This window comes from Gadus macrocephalus, chromosome 17 (genome assembly GCF_031168955.1).
Source record: "Gadus macrocephalus chromosome 17, ASM3116895v1".
NCBI lineage: Eukaryota > Metazoa > Chordata > Actinopteri > Gadiformes > Gadidae > Gadus > Gadus macrocephalus.
The window spans coordinates 14,097,326-14,119,877 of NC_082398.1; the positions used below are offsets into that span (position 1 = coordinate 14,097,326).

At 46.8% G+C, this 22,552-nt stretch overlaps 2 protein-coding genes and 2 long non-coding RNA genes across 4 annotated transcripts in view; 3 read left to right on the forward strand and 1 right to left on the reverse strand.

Annotated features, from left to right (window-relative positions):
* The first annotated feature begins 95 nt into the window (after positions 1 to 95).
* Positions 96 to 21,862, forward strand: LOC132445681 (G-protein coupled receptor 39-like). The gene is made up of 2 exons (XM_060035796.1): positions 96 to 1,394; positions 19,794 to 21,862. Exons 1-2 carry the CDS (start codon positions 608 to 610, stop codon positions 20,270 to 20,272), a joined length of 1,266 nt encoding a protein of 421 aa, XP_059891779.1. The 5' UTR covers positions 96 to 607; the 3' UTR covers positions 20,273 to 21,862.
* Positions 2,980 to 10,300, forward strand: LOC132445685 (uncharacterized). The gene is made up of 2 exons (XR_009522685.1): positions 2,980 to 4,133; positions 9,749 to 10,300. It is a non-coding gene; the product is annotated as an uncharacterized LOC132445685 (long non-coding RNA).
* Positions 10,429 to 16,028, forward strand: LOC132445684 (uncharacterized). The gene is made up of 2 exons (XR_009522684.1): positions 10,429 to 10,657; positions 11,376 to 16,028. It is a non-coding gene; the product is annotated as an uncharacterized LOC132445684 (long non-coding RNA).
* LOC132445682 (ly6/PLAUR domain-containing protein 1-like) overlaps positions 19,792 to 22,552 on the reverse strand; it is a 31,311-nt gene continuing 28,550 nt past the window's right edge. Inside the window, exon 3 of the mRNA XM_060035797.1 lies at positions 19,792 to 21,563. Within this exon, the coding sequence (XP_059891780.1) occupies positions 21,322 to 21,563 (242 nt within the window). The 3' untranslated portion in view covers positions 19,792 to 21,321. The remainder of the gene's footprint in view (positions 21,564 to 22,552) is intronic.

The following is a 22,552-nucleotide window of genomic DNA, read 5'->3' on the forward strand; positions in this document are numbered from 1 at the left end:
TTATCTCTGAGTGTTCATTATATGTTTAGTGAAATGAGGCAAGAGTTTGTCTTGCCACAGGGTGATAAGAGCCTAACGCCGGCCCTCGCCGTTACACCCCTCCTGTTCCTCTCCGTCTCTCGCTCTACCTCTCTCTCCCTCGCTCAAGTTTAATGTTTAACTGCCCTGCCCTCGTCCGGGAGGGAGGAAATCAGTGTACTGCTGTCTGTGACTTTCAGCCGAGCACTGACGCCAAACGCATTTGAACCGGTGAAACGAGGGTCGACGGGCGTGGAGTGGAGAACCAGGCCTCGCACAACGGACTTCAAGCTGAACCAACCGCTCACTTTTTCTTGGAAATAGCATACTTTAACCCCCTCCCCCACCCACCCCCTCTCACTGAGGGAGGGGACTGATTGAACAGAAGTATTTATGGGAACTTCAGGATCTCCGGCTCACCAGAGACACAACCGCGAGGACCGGTGATCATTTTGGACAAATATCAAATGTATTTTTGATCCGGAGGTACCTGAGGATCCTGGCTCGCCCCGCCGGGCCCCTGATCGCTGACTGCCGCACCTCCTGAGCTGATAAGGAGTCCATAGTGTAGGAACAGCTCGGGGGCGCCATGAACATTGAGCCGGAGGTGGCCGAGGAGAAGAACTGGCGGGACCTAGAGGCCAGCTACTCCGTCAAAGTCTTCCTGACCATCCTCTACGTCCTCATCCTGGTGACGGGCATTGTGGGTAATGCAGTCACCATCCGGGTAACGCAGGTGCTCCTGCAGAACGGCTACCTGCACAAGAACGTGACGGACCACATGGTGAGTCTGGCCTGCTCGGACCTGCTGGTGCTGATCATCGGCATGCCGGTAGAGCTGTACAGCGCCATCTGGTTCCCCTTCAGCTCCACGTCCGGGAACGTCAACTGCAAGATGTACAACTTCCTGTTCGAGGCCTGCAGCTACGCCACCATCCTGAACGTGGCCACCATGAGCTTCGAGCGCTACATGGCCATCTGCCACCCGTTCCGCTTCAAGAGGCTGGCCGGGAAGCACACCTCCACCCTGATCGCCTTCGCCTGGCTCACCTCGGTGGTGGTGGCGCTGCCCATGCTGTTCACCACGGGCACCCAGGGCCACATCCCCAGCGCCCGCAGCGTCCCCGACCAGAACGTCACCTTCTGCACCAACCTGCGGGAGCGCTGGGTCATGTACCAGGTCAGCATCTCCGGGGCATTCGTGGTGTACATGGTGGTGCTGTCGGGCGTGGCCGTGATGTGCTGGGCCATGGTCCTGGTGCTGCGGGGGCCCATGGGGTCGGCGGCCGGAGGGGTCAACGGGTCGACGGAGGCCTCGCCCAAGCATGAGAGTTCAAGGGTCAAGACGGCCAGGAAGCAGACCATCATTTTTCTAGGTAGGACCTTCTTTTTATTGCGTGTTATGAGTTGAATATCAATGTGAGGATGGGTTTTTGAGCGCGGGGCTGTTGGTTCTTCAGGAATGTCCTCACGAATACCAATACTATCGTGAGTTAGAAAAAACTGTCCTGAAGAAGAATTTAAACAACGGTGACTCTTATTCATAACATGCTGTAGCAGGTTCACAGAGCGCTTGGACACCAGGTTTGCTTTTTCCAACAGAAAGTCCTTTAATTTCGATCGCTCAGTCCAACAAAACACAATTCCTTGGACGTAAATCATAACTCCGCTCCAAGCGGTCACAGGATGCGTTTCCAGGCGATCTCTGGTGGCGATCGCCCCTGCCTCTCTCTCTCTGCTCCCCGGTTTCCCCCCTAACCACAAAGCAGGCACATACATACAAACATTCCCTGATTGGCCTGAGTGCTGACACCTGCTCGCACTCAGGTCCAACCCCCCCCCCCCCCCCAGCCAATCCGCGCTCCCAACCTGCCCATACTCCCCCTGCAGGCCAGACGTCACACGTCCCCCCACACATGCGTCTTGATGTTTACCGGGAAGCTTGTGTGTTCACTAGCATGTGTGTGTGTGTGTGTGTGTGTGTGTGAGCGTGCATGTGTGTGCGTGCGTGCGTTTGCGTGCGCATGTATGTGCACAATGTGGTTGTATTGGCACCACTTTGGAGCTGTCAGGAAGTGTCTGAGAGCCTTGGCGTCTTGTGCACCGCAGAAGTCAAACATCGCTCTGTCAGTGTCACACACTTAGCAGAGTCCTTGGCTGTTGTGGCTATTAAGGAGATAAATTGATCTCACAGTCTTACCCCTGTAACACTGACAACCCTTTGCTGAGCCAAAAGAAGATAGCGGTAAAGGTTGATTACGAGAAGTATTCGACCAGTGGTAAGGATTACAAAATAAGCTTAAAACCATCCTGAATTTGAACTGATATTTTATCAGTGACGTTTAAATATATACCACAGCAATGCAATTTTTATATTTACCTTTCCAGTTCACTGGCTCCAACTAATCCTCACAGAATGTGCAGTAAGCAGCAGTTGTTATACAAAGACGCTGAACACAACCATCACCTGTGTCAGATTAAACCTTTGTGATTCCTCATAAAGTTGACAGGATGCTGTTGCCATGACTAATTCTGAACGGACCACGACAAGGATGCATCATCAGAGGTGGGCGTGAGGGGCCATCTGGTAGCCTTGTTGCTCTGTGATGATTAGGTGCTCATCGCGGTGATCTCTAACCACGTACAACGAGACGCCAACCTGGCGACACGCTCGTCACCCCGGCTTCAATATGGCTTCTATTGACTGAGGTCTCCATTAGCTATAACCCCTGGATATACTTGATAATTTAATCAAAAATAATAATTTATCATTGTTATAATGTACATATGTTATGTATAATATGTTAATTACATTATCAAGGTAATATATGACACCATATAAATAAGGTGTCTTCGACCCTTAATATCAACCATGTTGAGACCAAAGTGAGTTTAGTGCAGTAGCTCTCTTAGAGTCTTAAGTTGGGTAATAGATGGAGGGAGGGCAGTACGAATCTTAAACCGTTGTGAATTTAAGTCTAAGGTCTACGTCCAATCCCAGTGTTTAAAACCACAAGCGATATCTTCATAAGAAGTAGCCTAGGCTACTCATTAAACACAAATACTGTTCATCGTCATCATCAATGATAAAGACGGCTGGCCTTCTACCCACTTCCTGTGATGTCATGTGGGAGGATAAGCACTTGCAGGAATATCTACGAGTTTATCTGCTATTGATAGCACCATTAATCATCGTAATGTCGGTTAAAGTTCTCCATGACTACACACGTATGGTGTATGATGCCGTCAGACAGTGAACTTCACAGAAACCTGGGACACAGTTTGGAACTCGTGACATTCGGAACAAATGAGCTGAACTTTCCCTGCTCTTCCAGGATCCCCTCGCTTTGGTTTGAAAAGTGCTGGGCACAGCGCCTTTGCTGATCTGATTCAATAACCAGCCAATTGTTCTCCTCCCTCCCCAGGTCTAATTATGTCTTAAGTTTCAGACAGCGCTGGAATCATTGATTTTGTATGCACCGCTGACCTTCGCGCCAGCACACCGCGCAGGCTAGCACTTAGGGGCCGGCCACACCGATGATGCATGGAGGAGCTTTTACCTGTTAGTGCAATTCATTACACACACTAATTACCACAGCTGAAAACCAATCATTCTCTCGTTCTAACCCAGTTCTTTATAAAGAGGATAAAGAGTGATGTTGTTGTTTACCATTACCATTTCTGATAGCCCCCTTTAACGCATAAAGTCTCATTGTTGGTAAGCAATTATTGATAAGTAGTTATTTATGTCTATGTTTCAGAGCAGACCAATAGTTATTCCACAATAAAGGAAGTGTGCATTGGGGCGATCTAATCCGCTCACCTGGTGCCACAGGTTCCCTGCTAGGATACCAATATGGATTCTGGAATGTTCCGTCTGAGGTCGCCCAGGACAGTACCCTGGGTGCCATGGAGACCCAGTCCCCGGGAACCAGTCCTTCCGCCATTACTGGTGCCAGACACTCTCTCCTTCCCAACATTTCAAACTCTGATATTCATTGTAATCCTCTCGAATGTAATTTCTTTTGGTTCCCAGCGTGGCGATGCAGCACGTGTCCATCACGATAAACAGCTCCGGGCTGGTAGCCAGTCCAAGGTTATGGGCTGAAAAAAAGGTAGAATCCACAAAGAGCTGACACCACAGAGCTGCCAGAGAAAGGTTAGGGCTGGGCCGGGATACGCAGGTGTGGAGGGCGGCGGGTTTGATTGAGAATCTTAATTACCAAGACGCTTTTCAGAGCCCTTGAAGGTCCCTTCCCATTACGTTTAAATCACATTATCAGCAAAAACGGAGATCTAAAAAGTCATAGCAGATGCCCATGAGGAGATTTTAGGCTATTTGCTTAACTGTCCTATCTTCTGTTCCTTTTATGCCCCAATAATAATAACCAGCAAAACCATCTGTCCAAACCCTGTGCACAGCGCCAAGGAAGTTATTCCACATATCTCCTGCTGTGTTGAACCGAGTGCACAGTTTGGAGTGTTGTCCTCCATCACCGTAGGGATAGTACCTTTGCTGTTTCCTGTTTGCTGCTACAACACTTGACTACTCCAGCAGACCAGATGGAGTTGATTAGCGATTGCCCAGAGCGCTCGCTAATCAACTCCACTCGGTCTGCTGTCCCTGCCGTCATTATCATATCTGCCATTGCTGCTTACAAATTCATAAGCGTTCAATATTGATGGAAAACCAGCAACCGCCAGCCGCTCACTGCTGGTAGATAGACTCCCTCATCTTCATATTGATATCGAACTGACCTGGAGAGATGGGATGGAGGGATGGAGCTATGGAGAGATTGAGGATGGAATAGAGAAGATGGAGGGGTGGGGAAATGGAGGAAAAGATGGAGACAAGGAAGAGATGGAGGGATGGGAGATGGAGGGAAAGATGGAGAGGAGAGATGGATGAGTGAAGAATGGAGAGAGGGAGGAGGGGAGAGACAGATTAATGGATGGGAATATGAAAGGGTTAATGAGGGTTCTCCGCTCAGTGCTGGAGGTTCCACAGTCTCAGCAGGGTTCCACTGAAGGAGCTCTCTCCTAATGGCAGTGATCTGGGGAACACACTGACCACGCTGCTGTCATCGTCGCACTTCACCTCGGAATTACTTTTAATTCTGGTCGGCCTGCTGCTGCTTAAAAGAGTAATTAAAGGAGGTGCACAAACTCGTTAAGATGCCCACACTTGAGTGTCCGTGACAGAAGGTTAATTGCTTTAGATACTCGTTTTGTTACCGCAGCAGGAGCCATGTCTGAAACGAATAATAATTTTGTTTGCGTTGCCTACAGCTCTGTTGGTTAATGACCTCTTTTCTTTTTCCCCTCACGATCGATTGTGATGAACACCCAGAGGTGCTCGTCTGTGATTAAATGTTAAAGAATCAGCTTCTGATTCCCTGCTACAAGAGAGAGAGAGAGAGAGAGAGAGAGAGAGAGAGAGGGCAAGAGTGAAAACGAAAGAGCAGACGGACCGACGGCCATACTGACAGAGAAACGGGTAGACGGGAAGACTGTCAGACAGAAAGGCTTGCAGGCAGACTTAACCCGGGGTTGTTTTGCTGTTAAAAACAGTAAAGCCTCTTTTCTCACGAGCCGAGCAGATTGATGCTGCAGCTCAGCGGCACGACGACAGAGCTGAGGGCTCTCTCTCCCTCTCTCTCTCTCTCTCTCTCCTTTTCTCTCTCTCTCTCTCTCCTTTTCTCTCTCTCTCTCTCCCTCTCTCTCTCTTCTTTTCTCTCTCTCTCTGCCTCTCCCTCTCTCTCTCTCTCTCTCTCTCTCTCTCTCTCTCTCTCTCTCTCTCTCTCTGTCTCTCTACCTCTCTCTCTCTCTCTCCTTTTCTCTCTCTCTCTCTCTTCTTTTCTCTCTCTCTCTGCCTCTCCCTCTCTCTCTCTCTCTCTCTTTCCTTTCTCTCTCTCTCTCTCTCTCTCTCTCTCTCTCTCTCTCTCTCTCTCTCTCTCTCTCTCTCTCTCTCCCTCTCTCTCTCTCTCTTCTTTTCTCTCTCTCTCTGCCTCTCCCTCTCTCTCTCTCTCTCTCTCTCTCTCTCTCTCTCCCTCTCTCTCTCTGCCTCTCTCTCTCTCTCTCTCTCTCTTTCTTTCTCTCTCTCTCTCTCTCTCTCTCTCTCTCTCTCTCTCTCTCTCTCTCTCTCTCTCTCTCTCTCTCTCAGTAGGGGAGGGTGGGGGAGTGTCGGTGGATCATGCGGACACTAGTATAAAGCACCCAGACACTCTGCTCCGCGCGATGCATGAGCGTGGATAAAGGCTGGCAGACACACCGCTCCCTGGGTTGACCCCCCCCACGCCGCCGCTCTACACCCCCTACCCCCCTCACACACACATACACACACACACACACACACACACACACACACACACACACACACACACACACACACACACACACACACACACACACACACACACACACACACACACACACACAGTGTACACTCACTCACCCATTTACAAACTCACTCACTCAGAGAGTAAACTTAAACACCCATGTACACAATACACAAACACTGTGTGTGTACATACACACAGACTCACACCCAGCTACCCACACACACACACACACACACACACACACACACACACATACACACACGCGCACACACACTGATGTTACAGATAGACACATGCAGTCACAATATATAAACCTTCACAAAAAGGACAGCAACAGACACACACACACACACACACACACACGCACACACACGCACACAGAGACTGTACACCTCAGCCACCTGGGCCTCAGGTGAACGCCGGTTTAATGATGTCCTCCCCCCCTGCCCAGCGCCGGGGGCCTCGTATCTCCTCTGTGTGTAGGGTGACATGAAGGGCCCCCCCTGCCCCCTGCAGGGCCGGCCCAGCCTTCAGACCGCCTCAGGAGAACCTGGGCTTATTACCCCTCTGTGGGCCCGACTCTGAGCAATATCTCAGCACTGATATATGACGAGCCAGCGGCAATACCAACCGCCAATAACAATTTGATAATGCGCTGAGATGTAATTGAGAACAGATTGTCTACTTGTTGTGTTGTGTCGTGCTGGGGCTGCGGCTGGGGTCCACGGCTGCACAAGGTCTCCAGTCACGGTCGAGGGCTTTGTTGGACGGTTATTACCTCGATGAGAGTGATTATAAAGTTGGTGGTTCGGATTTGGAAGCTAGCTTAGCTCTGATGTCCGAATTGAAAGTATATTATAACCGGCTTTACTTCGATACGTCGTCGGGTCGGCTTAGCTCAGGAGGTAGAGCAGTTGTCTTGTGACCGAAAGGTTGCTATTTCGATCCCCAGCAGAGTGTTGATGTGTCCCTGAGCAAGACACTTAACCCTATAACTGCTCCTGACGAGCTGGTTGTCGCCTTGCATGGTTGGCTCTGCCGTCAATGTGTGCATTAACCGATGTAAGTCTCTTTGGATAAAAGCGTCTGCTAAATGCCCTAATTGGAATTACATTACAATCCCCCTTTTTTTTGTTGAACGTCCAATGAGGCGCCTCCAGAGACATTCATACCAATGGTTGGAGGGTGGGAGATTTTTACAGTTGGGTAATAACATACACTTTGTGAAGATTATGATCGACCAGTTAATAATATCACGTCAAAAATACACCCCCACGTTTGGATAAAAAAGGACTTTATATGTCTCTTTCACAAGTTTTAACTGTTTTCCCTTTACCACAATATCTTCCCTCCATTCAAGCTAGAAGATATTGCTTTTCATGACATATTACTTTTCATGAGCCAACGATAATGATGTTTATTTATCATTGTACCTGGTCATTTAACACAGTAGCTCTAAAAACATGTCTTTGGACATCAATGGAACCAAAAAGGTTTCTCAGAACAACAGTGCCACTATAAAATCATAAAACATATTATCTCAAGATTGTCTCTTCCTAATCAAGTTATCCATAAGAACAACCCTGTGTGGCATGCACAATGCACTCTTTAGTTTGTTTTGGCCCTGGTCAGTCGTTTCACACTTACAATGGCCGAGATCAAGCGAGAGCAAAGTCTAATGCCGATAACGACTGAAACTTTGGTGAAGTTGCCGGAGTGACGTGGAGCCTAACGACATGATTCACAAAGCCAGTAGAAGAGAAATCAGCCAGCGTGTTTCTCTGTGTTGGGAACTGCGGCGCTGGCTGGGAGAGAGGAGGTGCTTCCTCTGTCTGAACACTTCACAGACCTTCAGTCAACAGTCAGTCTGTTTTATCTACAAAAAAAGCAATTAAAAATTAAGCAGATGAAAGATGAAAGCAGCTCCAGCCTTTGTTGTACTGTTGCTATGTACACTTTTAATTGTAATTGAGTATTATTTTTATACTAATTACTAAATGTAATCTCCTCAGTGGATTACGTTGCACTTTCAATATACCCTCCTGGTTTTCTGATGAAAGCCTCTGAACGATAAGCCATGAATCTCAATCTTATCGTTTGGGGATAATTGACTTTGTGATAATTCCATAGACTGATATTCTAAAGAAGCACCTCATGGAACCGCCTCAGATGAACTGGGGGCACGTGTCATCAGAACCTCTGCACATCACTTCTATCCCTCTATGTGTTGCTTTGTATGATCCAGAGCAACCCAACAATTAGCTATGGCATGCCTTGCTCAAGAGTGTCTTCCCTTTCTAAAAAGCCAGTAGGAGCCTGGGAGTTGAAGGGACAGCCCTGTGATTGTCAGTCTTTCAGCTAGAAGATACAGCACCACCAGGGGTGATTCAAGGCCAAATACCTGTTGACACTTCTACTAAAACACTTATTAAAACTATAACTCTCAGCCTGTCTTTATGGGTTTCTTTTCAGATTCCAGACAAATTCTAAAGACTTATGACAGACAAGCTCAAATCTGAGTCTCTCTCATTTCATATTTGTTTGTCTATAGAGTATCTGAATCATGTTGCTGGTAGCAGGGATCTGTAAGCATGTAATTGGTTATAAACGGGTAACACAAACTCAGTAACACAAAAAATCTGTGACGGTTAAAAATCAACACCGTGTAGACTAGCCTCTTCAGAAATACACATTAAAATGCTCTTCTGAAAGTTTGGCCCTCTTGCGCTGATCAGCATGTCTTCGGGAGAATAGCTTCTTCACCAAACAGAAAACGTGGTGCGACTCCGCCCCTTTTAGCTTGGTTTACCAGGCTCTGTACCATCCCCAGCCAGAAGTTGGGCTATCACATAGGAGGACTGATGGATCCGAGATAATCTTTTGATTTACCCACCAACTCAATGCCTACAAAGCTAGGGGATAAGCCAATTGAACTGAGTAAGAGGCCCAGTCCCCTCTTTCAGAACTTGGCCCACATGATATGTTCTGTGGCAGACTGCTGCACTGGATACTGGCCACCTGCCTGAGGTACCAATTACAGACCCCAAGACCGTTAATCATGTACCGAAGGTTAGAGATTAACATAAATATACAATGCCAACCATGACAGAATGGATACACAGATGACCAGCTGAATACAATGAGCTGCCATTCAATCAAGAATATTTCTCATTTACAATTAGATCTTAAAAAAAATTGATCTTAAATCGACAGGCAAGGAGCAAATGTCAGGCAAGTGCTGTACAAACAAGATTCGTTTTTGGACAACAATTGTATTCCCAAATCTCTCGAAAAGAAGAAGACAGTTTTTTCCATAACTGCTATCCTCCCTCCTTCCCTCCCTCTCTCCCTCCCTCCCTCCCTCCCTCCCTCCCTCCCCCTCCATCCAGGACCCCGTTTTAATTGGCGCTGCGCGGTCTGGGAACACAACAGAAAACAAAGGTTACACAGAGAGGTGAACACAGATAGACGCTCTGAGAGGAGTCTGCCAGTTGTACTCCTGTCACGTCTCATAAGAGATGGCCATGACGTTGTGACGCTTTAACCAAGGACAAACAAAATGGCCGCCCCTTCCTTCCCCCTCGGCATCTTCCAACATTCATGTGATTGATGCAAAGCTGCTACTTAGTATTCCGTGAAAGGTCAGCTGGAGCTGTTGTCATTTGAGCGGCGATTTGTGGCCCAGTCAAGGAGCGGCTCCCTCTTCTTCACTTTTGGTAGAATTTATTGAAGGAGAGGCTGTTTAGGTAAAGTGTTATTTGTACACTGACACTCCGACCTTCAATTGTGGAGACAGGGAGAGCAGGAGAGACAGAAAGGGAAAAGGAGGAAGGAATGGGGAGGCCGAGGGGGAGTGATGGAGAGAGAGAGAGAGAGAGAGAGAGAGAGAGAGAGAGAGAGAGAGAGAGAGAGAGAGAGAGAGAGAGAGAGAGAGAGAGAGAGAGAGAGAGAGAGAGAGAGAGAGAGAGAGCTAGAGAGAGAGAGAGAGAGAGAGAAAGAGAAAGAGAAGGAGAGAGAGAGGGAAGCGGAGGAAGGAAGAGGGAGATAGAGAGAGGGAGGCGGGGGGGAGTGATGGAGAAAGAGGGCGGGGGAGTTATAGAACAGAGCAATACAAAGGTGGTGCATAGAGAGAGAGAGAGAGAGAGACAGAGAGTTGTGGGAAGAGAAGGGGGGAGAGGGGAGAGACGGAGAGAGGTCGAGAGAGAGAACCTCTCAACTGAACTCATCACTCCCTCCAACTGTGAAGTCAAAACAGAACCATTTACAAGATAACCAACAGGAACCAATGTCTTTATAGAGTGGCGAAGTCACGCCCCTTCCGGTAGGGCTCATGGGACCTATGAGATCGAAAAATATGAATGGGTGTCAATGGAGAGAAAATAATTATTTTCTGGTCCCAGTCTTTATATGCCCTGGATTACACATATGTTGTTTATGGATTTAAATGATAATTTTTCATGCAAAGAAAACTAAAAATGTTCGTGAAGAAGTTTGATTATTTTAGGTTTTATGTGAGGCCGCTTTGTGAACTACAGCTCTTCGCTGCTCTCGACGCATATGATATACGTCACCACACCCGCCCTTGGAACTCGGCACAGAGATGGCGATCTCTCTGCCCCACTTCACCGCTTTTTCCAAGGGGAGGATAAAAGCATCGAAAGAGGTGAAAACCATTATAAATCGGGGCACGTGCAGAGTTTCAGTTATGCCGATGGGAAGATTGTCGGTCTTCTCCACGCCAGTCGCAGGGAGCGTGACGTCACATACGAGCCGTGTAGTCTTTCTCGTTGTGTTTTCTCTACAGCCTTTATCTGAACAATTGCACAATAAACGGTCGAACTCTTTGCATGAAAAATTATCCTTTAAATCCACAAACAACATATGTGTAATCCAGGGCATATAAAGACCGGGACCAGAAAATAATTATTTTCTCTCCATTGACACCCATTCATATTTTTCGATCTCATAGGTCCCATGAGCCCTACCGGAAGGGGCGTGACTTCGCCACTCTATAAGGGGCGTCTTCCTGATCCATGCCATCCTAAAAGATATTTCTTTGTGGTGACTTGTTAAAATTCACTCAAGTAAATCGTTCATTCACGCTCTTCTTGAAATGATCCTCTGATTATGAATAATTGCTTCATCGTTCATTCACCATGAGAGGAGAGAGATTGTGTGTTTATGCTTGACTGGACAGAAAAGATCAATTTACTTCCAGTGACTAAAGCCCATCTCCTCTGTGGAAGTGAGACGGCATATCGGATATGCCGTTTTCTCTTTTGTATTTATGTTGATTTCCTAGGTGTTGTTTGGAATTGATATTTATCAGACGCATGATCTTCATGGTTTTCGGGTTTCAGGAAGTAATGTATGAGTTTAACATGCATGAAGCCAACTCGTCTGTTTACTCTCTTTTAAGTTGTCAGCATGCCAGAACATTATTTTCCTTTGTGTGCGTGTACGGATGTGTGTAAAAATGTACATTTTGTTAATTTTTTTATCTTGCATTGTCTTTCTTTCGGCTTTCCAACCCATAGCGAGGCTATAGATCCATACAATGATTCACTCAATTAAAAGATTCATCATCATGTGCAGAGCTGACGTTGGTGATTGTTGGTGATTTGAGCTCACGTTGGTCACCAGTATCTAGACTAGAGGATCACCATGTTGGTGATTCTCTTCATCTCTTCCTATATTTAGTCCCTCATCAATACCTTTCTCTACATGGAAATAAGCATTCTTCCAACCATTTCATTTGTTAGTGTTGTGAAGTGAAGTACATGTGATTTGTATAGAGCCCTTAACTACAGGGCTATGACAGAACCAAGATCCAAAAATACTTCTTCTTTGCCCAGTGACAAATTCATCTCCATTAAAAAAAATTTGAGAGGTCCCTTTGGATGTTTTTCCTCCATTATAAAGTTATTAGTGGTTGAATATTATATGTTTAGGCTATAAACTACTGTGGCCATTCAAGACCTCGATGTACCAAATATGGATGGTTGCCATTGCTGGTTTAATCAATACAATTCCAGCCTGATGACCCGCCCCGCTCTGCCTCTGGTTGGCTCAGCCTGATGACCCGCCCCGCTCTGCCTCTGGTTGGCTCAGCCTGATGACCCGCCCCTCTCTGCCTCTGGTTGGCTCAGCCTGATGACCCGCCCCTCTCTGCCTCTGGTTGGCTCAGCCTGAACTTGCTGCTTCTCAGAAAGGGCTATCTGCTGCACCCATGGACCTATTAAAGAAAGGACAGCGGATTAAAAAAATGACGCCCATTCATTCCTATGAAAACTGCTCAATGGCGCAGGGCAACGTCAAGGAGGGATTTGCTTCCGCATCATGGGAGCCAGTCACGCCCTAGTGCATGACGTGTCGGAAGGTGCAGAGATATTCTCGTTGTCTAGCATTGTTAGCATTGTAACATCATAAGCGAGAGGTCTGTCTACACATCCCTCGGCGACTTTAAGGGATTCAAAGTCAACACAGTGCCTCAAAACCATCAACGTCATTCATGTTAAGTAAAAGGAAAACCTTGGACACGAGAAGTTAACTGAGCCCTCTCGAATGCCGGGCCGAAACAACATTTGTTGTTTCACTACGACTTCTTTCAGCGGCCCACCCCTCCTTCTCCTGCAAAAAAAACAAAACAAAACAGCTAATAAAACCCTTGAGGTGGCGTTTTGAAGAGAGAAAACTTACATTTTATTAAAACTTACATTAGTCCATGGTATAAAGATAATTGTGAGCTTTTGATTGATATCCATTCATTTTTTGCAGAGCCACATTCCTGTTCCCCATTTGTATTGGAGTGAACGGAGATATCTACTTCTGGGCCCCTTGAATCGAGGGACCCGTCCACAGCCCGCTTAAACAGCTGCAATACCAGGCTTGGCCGCTGGGCACTGGTGGATTGCGGAAGTATGCACTGTTCCTGGGGGCCTGGCTGCACCCTAACCCTCAACCTAACCACCTAGTTGTGTTGCCTTGACATAATCAAAAAAATTAAATAAAGTAGTAAGGTTTGCTAAACCTAATCAAGTAGTTAGGTTTGCTAAACCTAACCCAGTAGTTTGGTTGCCTTTACCTAAACCAGTAGTTTGGTTGCCTTAACCTAACCCCAGTAGTTTGCTTTGCTAAACCTAACCAAGTAGATGGTTTACTAATCCTTACCCGGTAAATTGATTGCCTAAACCAATCAGAGCCAGATTCATTCAAAATGTGCCATTATTAAAAGCCATTCTAGATAATAATGTAATTTTGAATATCCCACAATAAATCATGACTACCAAAAATGTCATGACGGATACGACAATAAGGCTTTAGGGAAAATGTGATTTCAGATATCTACCATTAGAATTAAGACTTAAAACAATGCAATTGCAGATATCCAGAAATGTATTGTGGATATCTGTTTCTTGTATGTGTTTCATGTATCTTTATTAGATAGATATAGATAGATAAAATAAAATAGATTATTTTATAAGATTGATTATTCTTATCAAAGTTGAAGATGTCTTATATCTGTAATACAATTTCTACCTGTAAGAATGTTATTGTGAATATCTTTAACAACCATTTTATCTAGTGCGAATACAATTTCGACAAGGACAAATGCTATTCTCAATTACTGAAATGTTTTTACAGATAGCAGGGATGTTTAAGAACAGCCTGCCATATCATGTTTGGCAATTCAGTGTTAAATTGGCCTGTGATAGACTTTATGAAGACTCAATTTGGTTGTGTGTTGACAAAGGGTTGACGTCACGGCACACCCTACACTAATCTTTAGTCTGTGGCTGCAGGTTGTCTACAAACATCGAAACGGTGAGAGATAGAACAACTAGGGTGAGAAAACGTGTATGAGAGCAACAAAATGAAAGTTGAGAGGAGCGGAGGTGATTTGAGCTTTGTGGTTTGCGTTTGAATTCCATTTCAACCTAAATATTTCCCTTTCAAGTTCCCGTTCCTTTTTAAGTCTCCCTTCCCTTATGAAGTCTACTCTAGCCTCCTACTGTATGCATCGCCACACAGCTCCACTATACTGAGTGACTACATTCAGAGATTCTAATGAAGGCTTGAGATTTGTTGCTCACAATAATGGGGTTTAATGCTCCTCTAATAGTGGCTGCCCGTGGTCGGGAGATAGATTTATTTATGGATTTCTTTATTTATTTTGTCTCTATGTCTATAGAGTATCTGTTGGGGTATCCATGTTGACAATAACACAAAGGTACTACTTTATAGAACCACAATAGACCCACGGTATGGCGTATAAATGTCAGTTAAAGTGTGTTGTGGGCATACGCAGATCTGAACCCAGTCCCTCAGTCCGCCTGTACAGGATGAGATGTTTTCTAAGTGGCTCAGTGCTGATGCAGTTACAATTTTCCAGGTGAGCGCCTTGACTGTGATCAATAAGCAGCCATGACAGGAGGTACTAACCTAAACAAATTCTTTGCAGAGGAGAATCGCCCTTTCCCCCCATAATATATGGCGGACAACACTGTGCCTGAGTGGCTCGCACAGCCTCGCATGGTCTGGTACCCCCTAGCGTAGCCCCCTCCAGTCTAGCGTAGCCCCATTCTTGGTTGCCCTAGCATAGCCTGGGTTAGATTAGCACAGCCTGTATTAGCTAAGCACAGCCTGGGTTAGTTTAGCACAGCCTCAATCAACCTGCATTCTCTGGAACAGATTAGCATAGCATTCTACAGTCTAGCATAGCATTAGTTATTTTAGCATAGCCTGGGTAAATCTAGTATAGTTTGAGTTAGCCAAGAATATTTGTTTTTAGGATCATCATCTAACGTAAGGTAATATCTGATGTTTATTTGAATCAAAGGCAAGTGAATAAAGATTGCAGGTCTTAATCACTGACAAAAATAAAACCAAAAAAGGTTTTTGGAAACAATCTACTGTTCTCCCAACTCCTGTCAGACTATCTGCATATTTAAAGATAAATAATACAACTGATTACACTGCAGATAACGGTTCATTACGCAGAAGCAATGAGTCCATTAAAATAGATTGCAATTAATCAATTAGAAAATTAAAGCCAGTTTAGCTCATTTAGCCTTCATCAATTATTTATCAAGAGTTAGAGAGGACACAATTTTTTCAGCAATTAGATGGTTCTGCCAAGGACTCATTCAGCTTGTTCAACAATCTCATTCCTCTATTTTCTCTACTCTTTGTACTGTTCAACTCTCAACAGCCTCCGTCGTCTGTCTGTTTGAATTCTGTTCTTTCACTCCATATTCCCTCCTTCAGCTCATCTCTTTCTTTTAATCTGAGTCTAGACACTTGTTTTTAGCATCTTTGCACTCAGGCTTCACGCAGCTCCTCCAGCCCTGTATGAACACATCTTATCAGGCTTCTCATGGCCTCAGTCAGCAATGTCCACTTTGTGTCCATTCTTAATGGAACCTGCAGTAAATCTCTGTTATCACGGCCGTCCTTCAAAACTACAGCTTTGTTTCTGGAAATGTATTCCGGTGTCACACTAGTTGTTTTATATGGATGGACAGAAAATAAAGAACAGAATGATTATAAACCCTTCTGTTTACTGTGTTGGAGCTTAGTAAATAAATCAGATGATTCAACAAAGCCTAGAAAGAAACCGTTGTAAGAAGTTTGACGGCCAATGAACAATAAAATGGAAGGTGGACATTTGTTGTGTTTTATCGATCAATGTGTTTGGGAAGGTTCAAATCTTAGCCAATAACCTTTACTCGACTTTACCTTACCCCTCTACTGTCTCTATGCTCTCTCTTATTTAGACACAAAGGAAATCCAATCAAATAAATTAAATATTGAAGGGCGTGAATAACACCAACATCTGGGTCACTCATCTGAGCCCTAGCATTATCGGTGCTGATGCGGTACAGAGGTTTATGCTGCTGCTTAGCAACCAGATGCGGTTCTCTTGTAAACGGTTTGATAGTGTGATCTCAGCCAGTGCCTAACATGTAAAGTGAGTTGGAGGATGGTGGTGGTAAACTGTATCTGTATTCACCGTTAGTCGTGTGAAGTGTGTGGTAAATGGCTTGCCTTCCTGTAGGTGGCTGTTTGCAGACGGAGCGCCGCTCGGTTCAGTTTAAGTCGTTTTTGGTTTGACTGCCTGCCATTATTCATGTAGCTCGTGTTGTAGCGTTTGAAAAAAGGTCTTAGAATCTTCGTTTGGAGTTTTGAATATATTTGAGAGCTTGAATACATTTGAAGTTTTGTTCTGAGTTTTTTTGCTGAATGGAAACTTTTCAATGACAAACCCATAAAAGCACTGAAGTCTCCGGAACGTCTGCAGCAGCCAAACTAAATGATACGCTTTGACGGGCATTCTTACCTCCGCTCGCATTCAATCACCTACTCTGCCACAATGATGTACGGCGGTATAAATCAAGGCGACAGCCGTATGGAAAGCACCAACACCCCTCCGTAGGATTCTGGGCGATCTCGAGACAAGGCACTGGGCTCGCCTGAGGACAAACCACCAGCACACCGTGCTGCCTGAGAGGAGACGAACCATTTGTGGCAATCATATAGGCTTTCTCTGTAAATTGGTGCTTAAAGCTCGAGGGATCGACACATCAAGACATGAGTTGGCCGTTACGAGACAAAGAAATGAGACATCTACGGCGATATAGAGCTATACGTGTCTACAATGTGATCTGAACAGTCATTCCTGGGAATCGCACAGAGCAGCTGCTCGTGTTTATTTGCCTGTAGTGCAGCGCGTGCTCAGAGGAATCGGACCCCCGGCCCAGGGTCATGTTGGTGGGGGCCCCGGCGGAGGGGACCCCCCCAGCAGGATGCGTATGTTCTGCAGTGAGGGATGCAGGGCAGGTCTATTGGAGACCCTTAAAGGCATGTGTGTGTGTGTGTGTATTTGTGTGTCTGTGTTTTTCTGTGTGTGTGTGTTTGCGTGTGCGCGCGCGCACCCGTGTGTGTGTGTGCGTGTGCGTGCGTGCGTGCGTGCGTGCGTGCGTGTGTGTGTGTGTGTGAGTGAGACCCTGATGTTGAATCCCAGTTTCAGGACCATATTCACTGGTATTACAGACTTCTGTCCCCCATGAGATCCAGCAAAAGACCTTAACGGAGGAATAAACACAAAGTCCCATTTCTTTCAATGACAAAATAGCTTTATTGGATGAGACATTGACTATGAGAGCGGCTTTGTAAACACTATAGTATGCAGTTCACACTGTGCTGTTTGTCATCATCCAAACATCCTGTTACTATGGGCCTCTGAACACTGACAACAATCGTACTCAAAGTCATGGCTTCTGGTCCCCATGACAACAAACTTCTGAAAGTTAACTTTTTCACCCTGTTACCTCATTTCCGAAGCCCCATTATAATTTATAATTTTTTTCAACAATACATGCCAACAGCCTTTTCACTCCACCTAAGAGAGAGAGAGAGAGAGAGAGAGAGAGAGAGAGCGAGAGAGAGAGAGAGAGAGAGAGAGAGAGAGAGAGAGAGAGAGAGAGAGGAGCTGTTTTAAAGCATCAACCCTGGTCGGTGTATACCCTACCGGTTGGCGTTGTGGTCTGTAGTCGATGAAGTCTGGTGTTCTACCGCAGGTGAGTGAGTCACTGCCGCTGTTGGCCAGCGGTCTACATGTGGGTGTTTGTTGATGCAGCCCTACCTGTCATGGTGTGAAACAAACCGCTATGTGTTGAGCTATACTATTCTTTGGGACGCTATTGGATGGAGTAGATCCTGCAATGTCTGTGTTTACCCTTTAGGCAAACAGGTAGAAACTGAAATGAGTACGATTATTTGTCTGGGTCTCTCAGCTTTCTGTTGAACAGTGTGGATCTTGTCCATTTTTATTATCCCCCACTGTAGAGGAGAGCTCCGTCTATGAGCAAAACTACCATTCAGACCCATGGGGACCAGCAGAAATAATGAAATATGCATTGCTGTGAAAACCTTTTCCATGTGGATATTGGAATATATACACCATAATAGATAATAGTCAAAGCACCGCTTTCAGAGCAAGAATAACGCACAAATAATCAATAATAATAAGACACACCAAGAGCAGAAAAAAATCGATTAAAAAGCACTTTGACATTGACACTGACATGAAGTAACAAACAAATTCCTTTCTCCTCTCTCCAGAATGTTACTAAAGTCCTCCAATTATAATTACAATCTGAATTATTTTACGTAATTTAACATTAAAATCGAAGATTTAAAAGCTCTCCATTTAGTTTCCCAACCGCTCATTCTACATGAGCGCTCTACTCATCACAAATAGTTTAAATTGTGTCTGGTTGATCAAACTATGTTATCCCTTCCACACATAGAGCCGGCGTGCAGCAGGTAAACAAGCTTGGCTTTCTTCAGCCGGAGATAAGGTCTCAAGTGAAGCCATCTGAAGCTATTTCTAAACACTGTTTGGTCACGGCGTATTTCAAATCATAAGCATGGGAGGATAAACAATAGATGGAGGGACAGGGGACTTAGTGGTCCTGGCAAACAGTCAGATTACACACTCCAGCATGGTGCAGTGAGAGTGGACCACAGTGTCTCCACACTCCAAAGTGCCCTTGAGCAAAGCTTCAAGTTAGAGTTCCTATTAGAGGACCATTTTAACTGATTTCCTTTTATTCACTGAATTGTTTTATAGTAAGACAAATTTATGGGATGATAATTGATAATTAAATTGTATCATGTCTTTTGTATTTTTTCCTTCCTCCCTTTCTCCTCCCTCCCATTACCCTTTCCCCTACCTCAATCTCCCATCAATCCTTCCTCCCTCACTCCCCCCTCCCTCTTTATCTCCTCCCTCCCTCTCTCGCCTCCCCCTCTTTCCTCCCTTCCTCTCTTCTCCCTCCCTTTCCTCCCTCCCTCTCTTCCTCCTCTCTCTTCTCCCTCCCTCCCTCCCCCTCTCCTCCCTCCCCCCTCTCTCCTTCCTCCCTCCCTCTCTCCTCCCTCCCCCCTCAATCCTTACTCCCTCACTCCCTTTTTCCTCCCTCCCTCTTTATCTCCTCCCTCCCTCTCTCGCCTCCCCCTCTTTCCTCCCTTCCTCTCTTCTCCCTCCCTTTCCTCCCTCCCTCTCTTCCTCCTCTCTTCTCCCTCCCTCCCTCTCTCCTCCCTCCCCCTCTCTCCTTCCCCCTCTCCATCCTCCCTTCTCCTCCCTTCCTTTTCCCTCTCCCCTCCCTCCATCAATCCTTCCTCCCTCTTTCCAAATCTCCTCCATCCCTCCTTCTTCCTACCTCCCTCTCTCCTCCCCCCTCCATCTCTTCCCCATCCCTCCCTCCCTCCTCCCATCCTCCCTCTCTCCTCCCTCCCTCCCTCCCTCCATCTCTCCCTCCCTCTCTTCCCAACCTCCCTCCCCCCCCCCCCTCTCTCTCCCTCTTTCTCTCTCTCTCTCTCTCTCTCTCTTCCTTCCCTCCCTCCCTCCCAACTTCTCTGTCCCCTGGCCAGGTCTGATCGTGGGGGCTCTGACGGTGTGCTGGATGCCCAACCAGGTGCGTCGGCTGATGGGGGCGGCGTTGCCCAAGGCGTCCTGGACGCGGGCGTACTTCCAGAGCTACGTCACCCTTCAGCCCGTGGCCGACACCTTCTTCTACCTAAGCTCCGTGCTGAACCCCCTGCTCTACAACTTGTCCTCTCGGCAGTTCCGTGAGGTCTTCGTCCAGGTTCTGCGCTGCCGCCTCCGCATCGAACACGTCAACAAGCGCACCGTGCGCACCGTGCGGACCGCCACGCCCGCCGCCGAGGCGTCCACACATTCCCGCAGACCGCTGTTGTCGCTACCACGCGGCGGCCGGAAGGAGCGCTCCACCGGCGCCCCCGGGAAGACCAGGGACGGCCCTCTGCGGTTCCTCATCTTCAAGACCAACAGCGGCTCAGCACACGCATCCGCAGCCAAGGACACGGTTCCCACGGAGACGGAGATATGAGGGGGGGGCGGGGCGGGGTGTTTCTCTTGTACGCTAGGAGTGTTTTTATACAGACCCTTTACACAAAGGAAACACAATACTCAAGTGTTAAGCAAGGGGTAACACTATCAGCAGGTTGACGCAACAAACACTAGACCCCAACAACCAGAAAGTTACTAGGTAACAAAATATTCTAACACTAATGTATATTTATATATAAATTAGAAATGATATATCATATAATATATATATTAAATAAATTAATCATTTTATATCTATCTATTTCTATATCTATAGAAATATTTATATACATCTATAGAAATAGATAGGTCTATCTATAGATAGATAGACCGATATATAGATATAGTTATACACTCAATTAGAAATAAAGAGAAATATCTCAATCCAAGGAGTCATCTAACTTCATGCTGGCTGACATAATCCACCTCTTGGGAGTTCCATAAAGGGTAGAACATTCTGCAGCTTGTCTCCTGTTAGGGTGATCTGTTGTCCAAAAGATGAAGGATGTGTTGATGGCTAGCTACCAGGGGGATCGAGCCAGCTTCACAACTCTGTCTCATGTCAAATCTGCAAATGGAAACAAAGCCAGAGGTGGCATGTCTTCCACGGGATCAGGTTCATAGTGATTGTTTCCATCAGTCTCCCTCCAGCAGCAGGAGCCTGAGGTCCACTCAGGGGGGGTCCAGTCGAACACAAGGCTCAGGTGTCCCCCCAAGTGTGCCCCATTTCACGCCCCTCCACCAGCCTGTCCCCTCACCTCAATACCGGAGAGCCCCCTGGCTCCGTCCTAGAGCCTCTGAACCTCTCTGTCACTGGACCTGGCGGAGAGACGGCAGGGAGCCCCCACCACACACTGCTCGCCTGTAACCCCTTTGGAACAACCTTTTTGATTTAATATAGCAACGAAATAACATTCATGCCTTCATCGAAACCTTCCCCGAGGTTATTAACATAAAGGAGGAGGAGGAGGAGGAGGAGGAGGAGGAGGAGGAGGAGGAGGTCTGTCTGTCAGAACAGAGTGTCCAGGAGGAGGAGGAGGAGGAGGTCTGTCAGCACAGAGCCGCGTGTCCCAGGAGGAGGAGGAGGACGGAGAGGACCAGGGGCCCGCTGTGGTCCAGGGCGGCCGCAGCTGAGGGCGGGGCCCTCTTCCTGGGCCGGGGGCCGTTGCACAGCGCCGTGTTGCAGCAGCTGATGCACACCGAGTTGATCTTTCCGGTGCAGAACTGCTGGTAGCCGGAGGAGGAGATGAGACACGCCCCCGACGAGGCGCAGGACTTGCGGTAGTGGACCCCTGCGGTCGAGGACAGAGAGAAGAGTTTGTTGGTGCATGGTGTGGTGGCGGAGGGGCGGTCCGCTCCCACGCAGAGGGCGTGGAGCTGTCTCCGGCCGCAGACCACCTGTAGGGAACCTTGGACAAGACGCCTGATGCCCTCCTCTATTCTTAAAGTCATGTTCTCCTGCTGCAGGAGGGGACAGGGAGATACTGAGGGGTCGTGGTGGTGGGAGTCATTGCATAATGTCTAGTGCCTGAGTGGGGAGCTTTCATGGCAAATGCTATGAATCTGTGAATAAAAAAAGTACAGGACTAAATTTGTCTGTTATTTGTGTTGGAAGGCAGAGTGCTTTTCTAATGAATATAGGAACTGGCCCTGGACCTTTGACAGAAACCGTTCCAAACAGAACAGACTGATCAGTCAAGCCACATAACGTCAGTACTAGGGATGAGCGACCGATTCGTTCACAACGAACGAATCCTCCCCGCAACCTTATATCGATTGAGTCTACAACTTTCTCAAAGATTCAGCCAATGAGAGGTAGCAATGGTGTTTTCATGGCACATGGGTAAACAAATGACAAGGTTGTACCGTCGAATTTGCGCGCTTTCTCTGTCTGACGTATCTTGGGTCATACCATTCGACGTGGGGCCACTCATATATCCCCCTACATTTTCTCACTCCGAGCGCGTCGATTTCTGACGAACGGTCAGTGACTTTGGCTTCAGTTTCTGACGCAAAAGGGTACCCTTGCGCTTCTTTTTTCGACGCATGGGGTTTTCAACTCCTTACAATGTAACAACTTCACGGGGGAGCCGATGGCTGCACATAGAGACGCTATGAGCATTCATCCCATTGGCTAACGGAGGACCTTGCGCTTCTTTTTTCGACGCAGGGGGTTTTCCACTCATTACAATGTAATCCCTCCACGGCAATATATGAAGCTATGAGCATTCATCCCATTGGCTAACGGAAGAGCCGATGGCTGCACATAGAGACGCTATGA